At 45.3% G+C, this 18,409-nt stretch overlaps 1 protein-coding gene across 1 annotated transcript in view; it reads right to left on the bottom strand.

Moving 5' to 3' along the window:
• Positions 1–6,453: 6,453 nt before the first annotated feature.
• IFFO2 (intermediate filament family orphan 2) overlaps positions 6,454–18,409 on the bottom strand; it is a 38,378-nt gene continuing 26,422 nt past the window's right edge. The window contains exons 3-9 of the mRNA XM_027720567.2: positions 17,738–17,833; positions 15,120–15,260; positions 13,353–13,495; positions 10,667–10,787; positions 8,217–8,306; positions 7,467–7,597; positions 6,454–6,762 (exon numbers count right to left, since the gene is read on the bottom strand). Coding sequence (XP_027576368.1) covers positions 6,657–6,762; positions 7,467–7,597; positions 8,217–8,306; positions 10,667–10,787; positions 13,353–13,495; positions 15,120–15,260; positions 17,738–17,833 — 828 coding nt within the window. The 3' untranslated portion in view covers positions 6,454–6,656. The remainder of the gene's footprint in view (positions 6,763–7,466; positions 7,598–8,216; positions 8,307–10,666; positions 10,788–13,352; positions 13,496–15,119; positions 15,261–17,737; positions 17,834–18,409) is intronic.

An 18,409-nucleotide genomic window follows, 5' to 3' on the forward strand; every position in this document is an offset into this window, starting at 1 on the left:
GCCCCGCCGCGCTGCCCGCCGGCCGCCACCAACCACCGCGGGGGCGGCGGGGCGGGGACAAAACCATTCGTTACACAATAAATTCAAAGAGGGGCGGGTAAAGGGGTTCTGGCAGAGAGGCCCCACACCCGCCCTGGCCGTGCGTGGGGCTGCCGGTGGTGCCCCCCCGAGCGGGGCGGGAATGGAGTGTCCCCCCCGCGTGTTCCCCCCCGCGCGGCGGTGGTTGCGCCCGGCCCGGGGGGCGGCGGCGCGGCAGCACGAGGGAAGGGGCGGGGCGTGGGAAGGAGCCAAAAACGATTAAAAAAAGAGGAATAATGAAAAAAACAACAACGAAAAGCACCTCGAGGCGAAGGAGAGGCTGTGCCCGGGCGCGGGGCTCGGCAGGTCCCGGCTCCGGGAGTGGGGAGAGAGAGAAAAGCAACTTAAAGCCCCTTTGGGAATGAAAATTACCTAAAAGGGGGGGGATTTTAACTCAAGGGGAATTTTAACCCAAAATGGGGGCCTGGGTTGGGCACGGGACCTGAAGGAGGTTGAGGTGTGCAGAGGGTATTTTTATTTCCAATGAGAGGCATGTTTTAAGCTGAAAGAACCTAATTTTGAGGGGAGTTTGGGCTATTTTAAGACCCCAAATCACCTGGGCTGGGGGGTTTTAGGGAGTGAGGATGATCCCTTTCTCCTCAGACCCAAATACTTTCACTTTTAGGATGCTTCCCACCCCAAGAATTAACACACAGAGCCATTAACCAGGAGTTTGGTGTTTATTTTATAGTTTTTTGTGTTTTCCTCGTCACCAGAAAACAACTGGGACCCGTTTCATCGACAAGTTCCCACCCTGCCTTCGCACAGAGAAGCCCGTGGGGGTCTGGCACTGAGAGATGAACCAGGACGGAGGGATGGAGACGGGATGGGGACCTGGAGCAGAGCGTGGAGAGCCGGCCAGCAGACCTGGGAGGGCTCGTGGGGTTAGTTTTGGCACTAAAATAGGAAAAACGGAGCAAATCTGCTGAACTCAGAGGAGGGCGAACGGTCCTGGCTCTCCCTGTGGGTGTTTTCGGGCTCCTGATGACAAGGATTCGATTTTTGAAGCGTTTAATGGTCCAAAATCCATCAGCAGCAGGTTTGTCTTGTACCATTTGGTCTCCCCAGCACAGCCTTCCAGCCACATCCCGACTCCAGAGTGTGGGAGCTGGTTCATCCTTTGGCCTTCCCCTGCCACAGCTCAAATAGCATCACCAGTCCAGTTTTTTTCTTTAAAATTAGCTAATATACAGAATATAAAGCACAATATTTACAAGTGGACGGTATCCAGGGGCATTTCCACACGGATCAGTAGTCTGTTGTCATGGGTATAAAAGAAATTCATACGTGACCTAAGAGGAACTGACAAGAAGTGACACAGCACGAGGGAAGAGTCATCAATACCCTCCACTCCAGCACGATAAATAATAAATAATCATTTTTGGCAGAACGTAGCTACATACACTTTACTCACAGTAAGGTGTTTTAAGGACTGAATTGTGTGTCTTTTGGTGAAACCACAAAAAGTGTGTTTAGTGACCAGGATTTAATCATCCTCAAACCTTTCTGATAAAACAGAAATTTAGGATTTTGGGGGTCAACAGCCTGGGCAGCCCCACTGGGTTTGTGGCAATGTGGTCCTGGGTGTTCTGCCACAGGAATGACACAGGTTTGAAGCCACCCCAGCGGTTTTTTTAAGCATTATCATTATTTACCACAAAAATGGAGGTGGCCAGACCCAAAAGCACCACTTTCAGAAGTGCTTCACTGTTGGAGTGCCTCAAATCAGGAGGGAATTGTGATTTCTACAATCAAGTACCCATTTCTTAAACACAGTTTGTTGCTTCTTCAAAAGAGAAGCTCTGAAAAGCTCCTGCAAATGCAGAAGGGTCTGAAGACACTGAACTACACACAAAAACAGACAAAAAGAAAGAATCAAGTGTTTCTTCACTACTCTGCCAAAGGCTTGTTCAAGCCCTCAGTGTTCCCCCTCCAGGGGAGAGGGGCTGGGACTTCATTCCCATGAGGAATGTGGCAGGCAGTGCTTCCAGCTCACCTCTAATCCCAACGTTATTAACACCAGGACAACACTTGTTGCCTCACTGGACAACTTTGTTTCTCACTTAAAACTCCAACTGACACAAGTTACATTCCACTAACAGCTTAAAATCAAACATTTGGGCAACAACACTAAAGGCAAAGCATTTAAAAACCTGTGTGTTCCCCTGCAACCAATCCTGGACCAGTGCAAAAGAATAAAAATCCTGAAATCCTAAAGCAAAAAAGTGGAAAATCCTCATCGGGGTGTTCCTACACCATGGAAGCACTAAGATGTCTTAATTTGGGATAAATCACTACTTAAACATTCAGCTCTAAAATGAAGCACTCTCAAACATGAAACAGAGCCTTCCCAGTGCTGCGGTTCTTCCAACACAAACATCCTTCCCCATTTTCCCAGAGCCAAGGGAAACACCAGGACGTGGCTCTGTGAGCACCAACCAACTGCCGTGGCTTTTCCCCAGTCAGGCCTGGATCCAGGAGCCAACTCGTGTTTTTGCTGGCAGGAATGATTATGGAAATAAAAATTAATATAATCTCATTTTAGAAGCAGCTTTAGATCCATATTCAGGCACAATTCAGATCTGTCAATTTGTTTCATTGAGTTAATCCCAATTTATACAGGAAGTTAAATATAATTTGTTTTCCAGCCTGGCAGAACACAAACCCAGGCTGGGGCTGACTTTTGTCCTGGGATTTAGGGGCGCAAATGGAGGCCTTGACCCTTTCCAGCAGGATCCTCACAATCAGGGGAAGGGAATAAAATCACAGGGAAAAGCAATAATTCTGCAGTGGCAGAAAGGCTGTTAAACTGCTGTTTTCTCCCCAAGGAAGCGACAGGTGAGTGCTCCACAGTTCCCATTGTTTCCATGCTTGGGAATTTGGGAGTCCCATCAGAGTAGAAGAGACTTCACAAGGGAATAATTGCATTTGCTAACAGAATTCTGTTTGCACTTTAAAAACCTCTAATAAAAATAGAATATATACTGTGTTTTTATAAATAGATTACACATTTAGCTTAGATGAGTTTCATTACATTCCCTCCCAACACATATCTTTTTTTAAGTAATTTTGTTTTTTTCATTGTGTGAACTAATATGAGCATCACTAAGTCTTTGAAAAAAATGTTTCTGCCACATTAAAACATTTGTACCACATTATTCTTTGGACATTTTTGAACAACATGCATCCACAAACTGCCATGTGTTTACTGAAAACATTTTTGTACAAACCCATTTTAGGAATTTGATCTATTATTACACTGCTAATGAGCAAAAAAATTTGCTTCCTTGAAATCCCCTTTTAAAAAATGAGAAACAATGAGGAGGATTTTCTGATTGTAAGTCTAAAAAAGTGTCAATATGACACCGTATTAAGAATAGAAAACAAAAATAAAGTATTTACAGCTTTACAAAGGAAAAAGAAAGAGGTCATCCAAATAATTTCCAGCATTTTCACAATTAATTGTTTTTTTTCTGGCAAGCTTTTGATCTGGTTTTTAGAGTGGTGATACACACACAGAGCAGGACCAGCTGGACACTAAACCAATGACCTCCCAGGAAAACTATCAAGGATCAACCCCTGTAACTCCCAAGTGGTTGATCCAGCCTAAATGAAAATAAACCCCCAATCCCAAGTATGAAAACACCTTTTCTTCTTTAAAAATGGATTATATATGGATACAAGAAACAGACACCACCAACCATGGGAATCTACTGTCCTACACATCACCATCATCCACATGATTCCTAAACCCTCTACTACAGCCCCACACCCCCTACACCGACCCTACTACAGGTGCTCCTTGGCACTGTGCCTGTGGGTAACTGGAGTTTACACCTGAATTCCTGCTTCCTCACTGTCCAACTGAGGATATTCCCATTTTCCCCACCCTCAACACACCAGCTCCTAGTTTTGGGAACACCCAGCCCTCCCTGTGAGGACTCTGAGTTTTAAAGAAAAATAACAACCTCACCCCAAACCAGCAGCGAATCCCGATGGCCCTTACAAGTGCTGGATTTTCCAGTGCCAAGGAGCATTCCCTAATTTCCCTAATTGAGGGGAGCCAAAGGCAGCCTCCAGGGTTCACTGTGCAAGGACAGCTGAGCAAAGCCTCCCCCACAGTCATTAAAGCATCACAGACATCCAGCTTTGGCAGAGCTTCCTCGGCCTCAGGACAAACTCCTCAGTAGCAGCTGAAGTTCAAACAGGCTTGAAAACCTTAAAATTACTGATTTACAACATGCAGTCCCAGCCCCCTCCAAAAATACTCCCTCTGCAGCCTCCCACCCACCCCCCAGCTTTCAGCCCTATGAACATGACATTTACCACTTTGGCCACCTAAGGAATAACTGGAATGAGCACTTTGGAAAAAAGGTTTCTCTTCCAGAGAAAAGTTATCTACATTTACAGGCTTTGGAAAGCCCCTCCCCCACACCACAGGACCCAAGGAGTTGCTAACTACTCTGTGAGTAATTGCACTGAGTATTTCCATCAGTAAGGACACCACAAGAACATCCTTGGATCTACTTTCATGGGCAGAAGCCGTCAGCTGAGGATGGTACCCTCCACATTGTGGATCCAGATGGATCATCCCAGTCCTCCTCCCCACTCTGAAAAACACAGGGAGCCCATTTAGATCCACATGGCCTAAAGGCACCACCATTCCAAGCAGGAGATGGATCTGAGGGCGACGAATGCCAGGCAGCAACACAGGAAACTCAAAGGAGAAAACATTCCTGTATCCACAGTTCCAGTGCAACAGAAACCCTCTGAGGTGCTGCCCCTCTCCATGGCCACCACACAAGACAGAGCAATTGCTGCCCAGGAATGAGCCATTTTCCAAGACACTTGTGCTCTTAATGGAATTAAACAACATTGATCTATACTGGCTGTTTGCTTACTACGCAACTCCACTGATCCCAGATCAATACACCAGAGAGGCTTGGAAATGATACTTAGGAAGCTACAAAGATTGGCCAGTTTACCTTTCCACAACACTGAGAGGGTGCTTAAATCAAGATTTTCCCTGTCCAGTCCTAGCACTGCTCCTACACAGCAGTTTCTAAGCTTCCTGGCAGGAAAAGCAAATACATTTGGTGTTTACTCCAAGTCTTACAACCGCTAGTTAAGTCCAGAGTTAGCTTTAGGCAGTATGAACTACTCTTTCAGTCTTGGTCTAAAAACAAAGAAAAAATTATTGGCTGAGGTTTATACCCTGTTTTTACCTGGCTGAGGTGCTACAATTCCCATTATAACCATGAACAGATTAATGATGCCAGAGTTTCCTCCACCACCACCAAGGGATCCGACTTTCGATGCTGCTTCTCCTGGGTAAAAACACAAAGACAAAGCCAAGGTCTTCCCACTTTCTCACAGAGAAAGCACATGGCTGTTCCTCCCTAATTCCAGGGCAGCAGCAGTCTAGGATTCAGTTTCCTATGCCCTAAAAAGGATTACAGTGTTTCCCAATGTTCAGCTTCCCTGAAGAACAGTGGTCTGCAACTCTCCCAGTCTCATGTCTCCAGCCTCCATGTATATCAGTTTATCCCGGTGCTTCAACTCTTAAACATCATGAAAGCAGCATAAAATGGAGTTATCTCCCTGTCAGCAACAGAAGATTTGCAAACACCAAAAAAACCCCAGAAAAAAGACACAAACCAACACGGAACCGAAGGGCTGATTCCCCTCCTGATCCAACCATTGGAAACAAAGGCATTGTAATACGACATTCCACCTCGAAAGAAGCTCTACAGACAACTAAGTGTGCAAATGTGGGTTTAGCTTTCCTTTTCCCAAGAGATAACTGTAGCCCAGCAGGGACCAAACATTCCATATAAATAAGGCGAGCATTTTTTGTTTTTGCATAGTAGTTTATCAGTGATAGTCCCCCCCACTGACACCTCCTTTGTCCATCTGCTTTGCCACCGAGCTGAGACCTGTTTCTCCAGGTCCTGGAGTCCAGCAGAAAGCCTGGACACGTCTCAAAGGCTCCTTCACCCCCAAAGATGGAACGAAGAAACCCCTTTTAATCTTGTAGAGCTGCTTACTGCTAAGAGCTGTCCCTAAACCTGCTGTTATTTTTAAATGTTAGTTCAATTTGGAGGCAATTCTTTTTTTGTGCCAGACATTGGTGATTGCACCAGAATTGTCTTGGGTTTGCTGCTCTTTTTGCCAGTGTTCCTTTTGCCCATCAGTGCAGCAGCTCAATAAAACCAGCAGCTTGTTGAAGTACCCAGAGCCTTTGCAGCACCATTCTCTGCTGCTTCCAGCTTTGTATTTTTTAAACAATGTATTTTATAAAAACACCTGCTAATAATATTCCACTGGAGCTCAAAGTGGCTCAGCTTGGGGCAAAGGCACAATTAAAACCCCGTGTTCTCTTACAGGACTCTGCATTTATGGTTTGTAGAACAATAGAAATTTACAGCACCAATCCTTGGGTGGGGTGGGGATGCGTGTAGGAATGAGTCCTTAGAGACTTGCAAGGGCTTGCAAGTCTTTCATCTTTCCTCCATCAATGTGTTGGGTTTGAATCTTTTCTTCCACCTTCGCCTTCACCAAAATGCTCCAACTTTGTATCAGCTGACCATGGGCTCCACATCCGTTTCTCTGTCCAAATCATCCTGAATTTCATCTGTGTTTCCTGAGTCACTGCTGGCTACAGAGCTGGGAGATGGAGAATTCCTGCAGAAAAATGCACAGAAAGGTTCAGACAAAAAAATTACATACCCATGACAGAAGGAAAAAAGGGAATGTTTAAAGAAAATAGTCACTTTCACTTCCCAAAACTATTTGAAAAAAAGCACTTTTTAACATTAAATATTTGGTTTACAGTAAATACCAACAGTAAAATTAAGTTGCCACCCCACTTATCTCCTATACAAACAAACATAAAGGCTGCCATAGGGTTACTGATGGAGAAATGGAAAGTAAGTCTCTTAACAGAGACTCTCATCATCCCTAATATGTGCAGTCTTAAAAATTGAAAGTTTATCATCTTATTCTACTGGGCATGAGCAAGAGATAAGAAAAATCCCTCATAGTCTAAGGTTCTTAACATATGAGAAGATTAAAACCTGAGTTCTTCATGTAAGTCCACAGTCAAGATTTAATTTGGGCTTTTAAGAGTTCTAAATCTAAGATGTTAAGACTAAAAGTTAGAGATCCCTGTTCTTACCAATAGGTGCCAAATCCTTAAAGGTGGCACAATGTGTAGGACCCTACATACTCTAACAGGCTCCCTTTAAAGCTGATACTCGACCCTGAACAAAACAAGATTATCCAAAGGACAAAGAGACAAAATGATACTGTTGCCTTTAAACTTGGCAGGAACCCAGAGGGAAATAAATTCCTGGAGCCCCCCAGGCAGAGGGGTAATGCCTTGTTACCTGTCAGCTGAGCCTTTGATGAGCCTCCGACAGGTTTCCATTTGGACATCCAGGCCCCTTTTCATGCTGCACATTTCCATATATTCATGAAGGTGGCGATTCATGTCACTCTTGGCTGTGGCTAATTCCAGCTGCAAAAGGAAGGGGAAATAATCAGCCTGAAGTTGAGTGGCAGCTCTTCCCAGTTTCAGTCCATTTTCCATACTGGTGGGGATGCTACAGCTCCCAAAGCCAGGCCAAAACAAACCCATAATATACATTTAATTTCACTGTTCCTTATTGCCAATGTATTCCTCAGCTCGTGAAGTGCAATCAGGGCTCCACAGTGGTTTTTAAACAGCCCTACAGTTTTTTTCTGCTGCTTGGCATCTTGTTTGTCAACATGCAGTAATTAATGAAAGCATATTGTAGGCAGGGCAAGGATTTTGAGAAGCTACAGCTTGCAACCTGTGAAACATTTTCCAGGTTGAGGGTGGATATACAAGACAAAGAGGGGAAAAAGAATAACAGTGTGCTTTATTCCCTTTGTTCTGAAGGTTCTGTCTCTACCAGCCTCAGATTTATGCTCAGTGCTAAAGTATGGAGCAATAATGGTATAAAGAAAATCCCCAGGGGATGTCAGAGGGAAATGCCTTTGCATTCTTACATATATAGACATTCCTCTTTCCCTCTGGGATACACCAGAGCAGAACACCGGGCATGTCTGCATCCATTAGGAACAATTTCTATTGTCATGATCCCCTTCCTTACCTCTATCTGCCCGATTGTTTCTTGGTATTCCTTGTCTCTTGTTTTAAAGAAAGACTCTGTTTCATGGATCAGGTTTCCCAGGTTTTCTTCCTGCAGGGGGGAAAGGAGGACACAAAGAATCAGCAAGGAACAACAAAGACTTCAGGACTGAAGATTTTATTTAAGCTCACCTAGAAATGCAGGTCATGCTCTTTCATGCAAAGATTTCTTAAAGACATTTTCACACAGAGAAGGAATATTCTGCTTCTTCAAACTGGAATACTGGGAAACACATTTTTGCCACGACCACGGCTTTGGACACACAAAGATAAAGTCTGATCAAGGCTCCAGCAATTAAACCCATATACCTAGTGGCACCAAACCCTCAGCTTTTCACAGTCTGATCACACTTGGACAGACTGTAGCTGCTCTCCAGCCATGAAACTAAATTTTTCCTTCCATTGACCACATTGCTACTTACAGCTTTGCACTGGAATTCTCATTTTCCAATGACATATTATTACTCTCCAACACCTCACAGGTATGCTCAGCACGCACTGCTTCCCATTGAAATTCCTCCCTGCACTGCTGGATAAAGCCAGTTCACTCCTGGGGAAATACTACACCCAGGACCAAGTGCTGTCCCAAAGGAAACCTCCTGCTCCTGGATCATCACTGCTCTGCACTGACAGTACAGTCTGTACTACAAAACACAGACCTGGTTTGTGTTGTCACAAAGAGAATGTCATTTTTCTCTCTTTCAGGTTATTACCTGCCTCTGTATTCCACAAAAAAATTATCATCAATTTAATGCAACTGCACTGATGGGTGTTAATTATGTTTCCATCCTCTGGCCACATTTGTGACAGATTTATTGGGATCGTTCCTGGTACCAACACCAGGCTATCCAGCCTGGAGTTACAAGAATCATTGCACTGATCCTTTTATATTCAGAAGAGCTTTAAGGAGGAAGGTCATAAAAGAAGGTGGTGAGGGCAGCATGTAAGAACTTGAAAGGAATAAAGCCCACGGAAGGAAGATTCAGGCATGTAAAGCACATGTTAAAGACCAGGCACAGCCGGAGCAGTCTTTATTCTGAATTTCCATCTACAAGCAAAATCTACCCTTTCCTTGTATAATTTTCATTTAGAAGGATTTAAGCTTCTTAAAATCTTTAGAGTTTCCGCACATAAGGCTGGGCTCGGCCCCATCCCTGTGATAGCTCAGACAGCACAGGGCTCTATGCAAATCAGCCTGTCACTAATTCCAGCACAGGCTCCACATTATCACTGCCACTCTCCCCGCTTTCCGCAGCTCCAGCACTTCCCCTAATCTCTGCAGTCTCCGAGTGTACAGCTGGTCACAAACGAGAGATGTATCATTAACACACCCCAGCAGGCACCACCAGACAATATTCCTGAGACTGCTGCCTCAGCACCTCCACACCCCAGTGCTGATGGAAGGCTGCAGGATTATTTCTCACCTCCCACCACTGTGCTACTCAGTAATGAAATACCAGCTTCCCATTCCAGCCTTCCCTGGCCATTTCCATCCCTCTTTAGGCTTGTTTAAAAAGGAGGCAGCACATACAGCCATTAGCTGGCTTTCTGTGGGATCTTAAGGATTAAAAGCAAGCTGTTCATTATCCAGCAGATTCCTATTGACTGGGAAGAGGGAAGCACGAGACTCACAGGTTCAGAAGACCCGTGGGGCTTTATGCAGTCCTGCAGCCACAGCTCCTTTGTTTGGGGTGGGAAATACATCCCTTAACATCTTCCTCAGACCACACTCAGGTTGTTTTGCTCCCCACAAGGCCACTGTGCAATCCCATCCCCTGTTACACATTATTTTAAAAATTAAAGTGTGAAAGATAATGTACAAAGTGAGATGCTGTGTGGAAGATCATTGAATCCCAGACTGGTTTGTGTTGGAAGGGACCTTAAAGCCCAGCCCATCCCACCCCCTGCCATGGGCAGGGACACCTCCCAATAGCCCAGGTTGCTCCAAGCTCCGTCCAACCTGGCCTTGGACACTTCCAGGGATGGGGCAGCCACAGCTTCTCTGGGCAACCTGTGCCAGGGCCTCCCCACCCTCCCAGGGAGGAATTCCTTCCCAATATCCCACCTAAACCTCCTCTCTGTCAGTACTGAGCTTTAGAGAACGGACTGCTCAGGGTGACAGATTCCCTGATCTCCTGCAACAGCCACACACTGGGATCTTTTGGCACTCACTTCGACAATGCCTTCACATACTCAGTTTGAAGGGGCCAAAGAAATTAAGTTTGGCAAATAAACTGATTGCACAGACTGAAAAATCAACCATGGAGAGAAAGCACTGAGAGGATTTTAAAACAAAGCAAGTTTATGTGGCAAACAGGTCACCAGTGAAACATCCGCAGGCTCAAACGGCTGAAGCAGCAGCTGAGGGATAGTTTCTGCAGGGAATATTTGGAGAAAATAACAGGAACTCACCTCTCCTTGGAGGTCGATTGAAGGATTGCAGTTGGTGAAGTCCTCCCAGAGCAGCAGTGTTTCCTCATTCTCCTCCCATGTTAAACTATCACAGTCGTCATCAAAATCAAATGTCTCCCGTCTGTGAGAACAGACCCAGCATCAATGAAAGCACTCCAACCCCACTCCCTCAGTCCTTTAATTAATTGTCTAGAAAAATGGACTATGAGAGCTGAATGAAGGGGACAATGCAGCAGCTGAAAATCCTCACAGCTTTTACAAACAGGCTTTGCCACTGTCCAAGTCCCTCTTTCCTGGGCTCTTTGCCACCCAAAGCAGAATAAAAGATCCTTTTTGGCGCTGCTGCTCCAAGCACACAGCCCTGGCTCTGACCTCCAGATGGAGCTACACAGTAGTTTCCCCTGTTTGCAAAACCACAAAAATGCTTGAAACTATTCTTTTTATCCATGGGAAAACGAGCCCAAACACAGCACGAGGAATTTTACAAGGACCAGGCACCACAAGACTCTGTGATTTCACGAGGGAGTTCAGCCAACGTTTTCCCTGCAGTACTTAAAAATGTGTTTTTCCAAAGCAAAACATCACTTTCAAAGGCAAAATATCATTTTCAAAAGTAACAACTATGAAAAAAATGAACCTTGAAGTGATGTGCAGGTGAGCATAAACACTCCTTGTTCACTGGAACAATGAAAATACAAGTACAGTCACTTCAGACTGAGAGCAAACAGTGGCAAGAGTGACCTTTCACACTGCTGTTTGCTCAAAACCCTTTAGTTGTGCAATAAAGGAAAGTTTCAGAGGGGCTGGAACAGCAGCAAAGCACAACACCAGTAGCTGCTTCTCATCCTGGCTCAGGAGCCTCGACGAGAAGCTGAAACTGCTCCTGACCCAGCCTGCTGGTCTCAGACTGATGCATTTTTAGTACTTTAGCTCACTTCCTTCCACACAGATAACATCTTAGGCAGGCAGGCATCTTACTGTCCTTAGGAGGCTGCAGAGCTTGGCAAGAGACAGGCAAATGTTTGGCTACAGTCAGCATGACAGGAAAAAAATCATTTAAAAAACCCCAGCAAACTTGTACATTCATGGTTGTGCCTTTTACACTCAACTTCCTCAAATGAGTTTCTTTTTGCCAGATCTGTCCTGGTCAGAGAGCACAGAGGCTCCCAGGCTGACTTCAGACACACACACTGCTCAAAACCCACTGCAGTTTGACTCTTTTACTACCAGACACTTACAGATTAAGTTCATTACACAGGAAATGCAAGTTGCATTGCTTCTGTTACTGATATAAACTCCTCATTTATTTCTAAACTATTATTTTCTACTTCACAAAGACCCCAAGCCCAGACTCCTCAGCAACATACATCCCCAATACCCAGCCCAAGTTAAATATATCCACGAGATTCCTGTAGTACTCTGTGCCATATAGGACCAGGAGATAAGAATTTCATGAGCAGCACTGGTATCACACGACAGGGTTAGCAACAAAATTAAAAACTAAATCATGACCAATCCAGGTACATTTTAGCTTCTTGCTTTTCTAAAAAGTCCACTCACTACCTGCTGTCACACTGAATTTAGTAGTGGAGAAGTTAAAAATCTGTATTTATTGCACTGACTATTACTGAGGGACTAAAGACATGTAAAATGAGTCCTAACAAGGGAAATTATCTACAACTTTTGCAAAAAGCATGCCCTTCTACACAGTGAATTGGGGCAGAAAAGAGGAGACACTCCCTCTGAAAACAGAACTCTTGGCAATGTCTGACAACAGAAGAGGAGCTGATGCTTCTTGGACCATTCCTTGTGCACTCCTACACATGAAATACTGCCCTACATTGTGTGGGAAAGCACTGGGAGTTCTCTGCACTCACTGCACAAGTTGGCAGAAGAGACCCACATTCAAATGCTGGGGAAATCAGACCTATGGTGCCTCCTGGGGCTTTTCTCTGCCAAAAGAAAACAGCAGAGACCCCCAGAAGTCTCACTAGGCTGTGGCCACCTCCATCCTACCCAGAATGGGAGAGGAGAACACAAGGCACATCAACAACCACCTTCCTGAACTGCTCCATGCAGCACCAACATACAGAGAATCCCTTCTTGGCTGCTAAAAGCTTCCAAACACTGTGGTTTGGGGCCAAGCTTTAAACAAAAGAAACTCCAATTCTTCTAGTTTAGAGCAACAGACTTTGCAGCACAGCTGACACCATCCACATTCCTGAAATCTATGAAGTGTTGTCCACTGCTAGAACTGATCTTCCAGACAGATCCACCACTCCTACTTGCCTACAGCTCAACTGAAAAATCATCCAAAATACTGGAGAAGTTTGTATCCATTTCAAATTGAGCTTTCAGTTCAAACTGAACTGCCAAATAACAGCAAGTTTCTTTCCAAACCTTTAGAAATCCAATATTCAGCCAAACATACAGAATAAACTTCTGGGTTTTACTATTTTTTTGTTTCATGTTTCTTCTTTTGCTGCTGTTATAGCAACATGTAGTAGCAAAACTAGTTGCCTGTATTTTTTATATTCTCTGCAGTTCTCCCTATTTAAGGGAGGAACAAAAATCAGGTAATTTTATTTGAACTTCCAGAAAAGCTCCAGGCCTGTGCCATGGTGGCAGCTCAGGTGTTCTGGGGCCAAGCCTGCATTTGAGAAGGGGTTTTGCCCAGGGTACTCACAGCTGGTTAAACATCCTCTTCATTTCATCTGTGATGTTGAGGGAGCAGCTGACCTCGTCGTCAGAGAACCGCCCATTGTCCCCGTCCTGCTCCGACAGGTCGTCGTCCGACGGGAGCTTGCGCTCCTTCTTCTTGGAAGCCACCTGAGTTGGAGAGAGGAGCAGTGACTACAAGGTTCAGCTGAGGAGGGTGTGGGAAATACAGGCGTGGAAGTAAAGGAGAGGCGTTAGGATTGAGTGGATACAACCGTCCATCAGTTCCCAGGCAGGTCAGGGATCAGGAATTGTGTCTGCCACGAGAGGTGAACACAGAGCACAGGGAAGCAGTTCAGAACAGAGCAAAGCAAGCTGCAGGCTGCCAGGGCTCTACAGATGTTCATCTGCTCATCTGGGATCTACCAGAGGACATGCAGAGGTTGGAATGATACAGGAACGAGCAAAAGCTGGCAGCAGTGCCCAGGCAGAGAGCAGCGACAGAACTCTCCCTCTCCTGCCACCACCACAGGCTGTTGCCTCCAGCGTTGAACCACCAGGAAGGGACAGACAGGAAACCTTTCTAGAGAGCCTTTAGTTCAGGGTCATCCCCACCCCATCAGCAGAAGCAGGCTGAGAATCTTCAGGCTGACAGAAGAAGGGTTGGATCAGTCAGAAAACGCCTGGACAGCCCCAGAGAAATGAGGTTCAGAGAACTCAAGGGACACCCCTGCAAGGGGCACAGAGGATCTGAGGCTGTGAACACAGAGGACATTCACAGCTGGTGCCACAGAGTCACAAACACACACTCCACTGCCAACCTACTGCAGTTTTTCCTCTAATGGGCATTTAAACCATCCCTTATCGGCCTTGTTCTCCAGGGTATTGTTCTCCTGATCATTTTAACCCCTGCATGGCTGACCAAAAGTGTGTCCTGCAGGTAACTTGAAGCAGAAAGACTCAGCAACTCTACTCAGAGACAAGAAGGAACCACAATGCAGTGGCTCAACATGCCATAAAAAAACTTATCTTCTATAAGATTTGAGTCTTTTGGAGTACATAAGGAAAAAAAACATCAAACATTCAGGCAGCTTCATTAGTAGAGACCACAAGGACCTTTTACAGTGGGTTTGGACAGCACTTGGCACATTGTGGCATCGCTATACAGAGAAAAGCATCAGATTTATTGAAAGATTGAACAAGACACTTTGAGATGGAAGTAGAAGGAAGGTGGATTAATCACAACTGAAATTGCAGTTGGGACAGAAAACCAACTGCACTGGGAGTTTGCCCCAGGCAGAGCTGTCACAGCTTTTGGAGCAAATTAAATTACTTTCCTTCCAGCACCAAGGAGCCCCAGTAGGTCAAGGAAAGCAACTGGAGCTTCTGTCTCACAGAGCAGCCAGAGAAATGTTATTTCTGGCCACGGAGCTCGAGCCAGAAATAAGAACATTCAGATGACAGTTCTACAAGCTTGAAATCTCTCACTTGTGAAGGGAACAAATGTGAGGGAGTAATTTATACAAGCCTAGACCCTGTAAGGCTGCTTTTTTTTCTTGCCCTGCATTCATTGCAGACTAACATCAGACTTATGTCTTAAAGGTCATCCTGAGACTTTTTTATACTCTCTCCATTTTGTGCTCTTAGTGCTACAGCAGGAGAGCTACACTGCCAGACCCAGAGAGGAAAATATGTCTGTAAAGAAAAATTTCAAGAAAGGCAAATGACCTGGACCACACTCCTCAACACTGGCTCCCTCTTGCCCTACCCTGTGGAAAATTCATGGCCTAATCACCTGGAATATCTTGGAAACGTCTTCCGAGTTGCGCTGCTGTGCGACATCGCACAGCTTGGCCGTGATATCGATTCGGCGGCAGATGTCCATGTCCACCTTCATGGCCTTTTCTTGGATCTTTGTGTCCAGGTCTGTCATGGGCTGCAGGAAGGACAGCAGTGATTATCCTCTATTATTATACAGTTCAGGAAAGAAGAGATACCCCTCAGTATCTCTCTAACCCCAGGCCAACCTCATGGACTGACAGCTGACAACCAACATTCATGCCTGATGATAATTCCTCACAGGGATTTGCCACAAAAAAAACCTCTACCCACCCCAAAAAAACTGCTAATGAGGCAACAGGGAACTTTTATGGGTCAATAACAGGTTGTAACAATGGAACAGGTTGCCCAGAGAAGCTGTGGCTGCCCCAGCCCTGGAAGTGTCCAAGACCAGGTTGGACGGGGCTTGGAGCAACCTGGGCTAGTGGAAGGTGTCCCTGCCCATGGCAGGGGGTGGACATGATGGTCTTGCAGGTCCCTCCAACCCAAACCATTCTGTGATTCTATAAATAACACTTTAAAAATGGAGAAAACCCCTGTGTAGCACGTGCAGAAGAGAATGAAATCTAAAGCCTGGTGAGGATGCAAAGCTTCCCCTCTTTCAAACAGAAAAATTGTGCTGCACAGAGAAGTTGCTCTTAAATCAGATTCAAGGTGAAGCAATTTTACACATACCACGGAGTCATCAAATCGAGGCTGGATCTGAAGAGATCCATGAGAGCCTGTGACACAGAAAACACTCCTTCCTCTCTGGCATTACCCTGCCCTCCAGCCTGGCAAAAGTTTAATATTGCCCTGCTTCACTCTGGGTAGTTACAAACACAATTCATAAGAGATACTCCCACTCAGACAGTACATCTGGCTCCTTAGGAAGAAACATTCAAAAACCCCACAAAGCAAATTTTCCAGCCTAGTTGAGACTTACTCTGTTAGAAAGTCCCACTTCAATGGCCAGGCAAAGCTTCCGCTTGGACCAGAAAAGCAGGAAAAACTTTTTAAATACTAAATCCCCTTTCTAAGGGGAAAGCTTTGGGGGTTTTGTTGGCCTGGTTTGGTTTTTTCCTCCTTTTTTAATTAAATTATTACTCGGTCTTCTCCAGCCCCTGTCAACCACCTTTAGAATTAGAGATTTTTGTTTTCCAGAACACACTGAGGAAAAGAAATCTCTAAACACTGACACACTCAAAACAATCTTATCCACTGAACAGGTACCAGTGATTTATCCATAGGAAAGCGAGAGCCACGTGCCAACATTTTGCATTTCTCTGCTCTAAATATTTACCCAGTGAGATTCAAAGCAAGCATTCACAGTGCTTTCCCTGGGCTTTTTTTCCTCCCTTAAGAGTTTGCAAAGCCCAAAGGAGGATGTTTGCCTTCACCACCACCCTTTTTGTACACACGGAGCAACGTTTGTTCCTCGGTGCAAAAAGTCCTCCCAGGGATGGAGCCCCAACCAATTTCTCCCTTTCACACCCTCCAGCCAAGCACAGCCATCCTCGATTAAACACCAAAAGAAGAGCCAGCTAATTGCTGGATTTCACATAAACACATCCAGTGGCCCAGGGAGAATGTATTTGACACTGGGAGCAGGTTCTGCAGGTTTATATAAAGGCAGGAGAAGGCAGTTAGATGCAAAATTACAGAATAAATAAGCGTAATAGGATTTATTCGTTAGACAACTGGCACCAGCACTACTATAGACTTCCAGAGAAAGGCACCTTAATGTTCACCTGTTTATCTCTCTAGATACCTGCATGAGTACATGATTTCACCAGGCCTAAATGTCAGAAAATTATTCAGTCACAGCCTAAAAGACCCTCTGGCTTTGAAGGGAGGTCAATATCTAAGGAGACATGAGGAAATTCCTTTGAAAACCAGTCTTTTTTCTTTTTCTTAAACCATTAGCTTGAAGCAGCACAAAGCTAATACCTGACCCAGGGATATTGGATTCTTCTCTTCAGAGCTTTCATTAAAGGAGATTAAACCCACATTCCTCCCTGGGAGGGTGGTGAGGCCCTGGCACAGGTCGCCCAGAGAAGCTGTGGCTGCCCCATCCCTGGCAGCGTCCAAGGCCAGGTTGGACGGGGCTTGGAGCAACCTGGGACAGTGGAAGGTGTCCCTGCCCATGGCAGGGGGTAGGATGGGATGGGCTTTGAGGTCACTTCCAACCCAAACCATGATTCTATACAGTGTATTCCTTTAGGAACAGGATTTTCTTGGATAACTCAGACCCAACCCCCCATGTCAGCAGCACATGGAGCTGCACAGTGTTGAGCCCTTTGTCCTGACCTGGGAGTTCTCCAACACCTTTCTCCAGGGCTGCAGCTCTGAATGCTGGCACTGTGGAGAAGGGGAAGGGAGGGAAGAGTCTGGGTTATGGGCTAAGCAGCAAGTTAATGCATCTCTACACAGACCAGACAGGAAGCAGGGGAGGGAGATCTGTCTGATGCATTAGATCAGAGGCAGCATCACACTAATTACATAGCAGCACTCACTAATCACCTTTCCATGAATGAAGCCATTGGCATGACACACACACTCACAAAGGCAGTGGAGGGGCCACTCAGTACTTACATCACTCATCAGACCCTTAAAGACCACAAGTTCTGCTTTCAGTCTCTCAATCTTCTCATTCAACTCCTCCTGGAGAGCTTCTGCTTCCTGTGCCTCCTGCAAGAGAAAGCACAGAGAGGTGAGAGCCCAACTCAACTTACTGTGTCCAAAATACAACACTAAGAAAAACTCAGCTCCCCTGAAAATTCTTCACAGAAAATTAGACTTGATGGACCAGCTGGAATAACCCAAACCCAATACACCTGGATTAGAGGTCCAACACTATAATCAGGAATAAAAAAAGAGGGGGATGAGCCATGAAACAGCCTATACTAATGACATAATTATAACCAAGCGTTTTTTAAAAGAGGTAGGTATCAATTTAGAAAAGTAAGAAGTGGGTGGCAATTGGGAAAAGGGAATAAGGAAGACCTGGCTGAAGCAAAGACTTAAGGTGAAAGCTCCTCACTTATCCTGAGCAGGCTGATAAAGCACATCACCACCCCCTCCATCCACTCTGTCACCAACTTCAGCACCTTCCTGCTCCAGCTTCCCAACTTTATCACTGTCATCTAGAGCAGCACACGCAGCTACTCTGGCTAGAAGTCAGATTTTTAGTTAAAACACAAATTTAAATGATGACCAGCATGATAAAACGTGCAGAAAAACTTTTCAGTACAAACTGTTCAAACC

This window comes from Pipra filicauda, unplaced genomic scaffold (assembly GCF_003945595.2).
Source record: "Pipra filicauda isolate LSUMZ 115617 unplaced genomic scaffold, ASM394559v2 scaffold388_size762695_pilon, whole genome shotgun sequence".
NCBI classification, from domain to species: Eukaryota; Metazoa; Chordata; class Aves; order Passeriformes; family Pipridae; genus Pipra; species Pipra filicauda.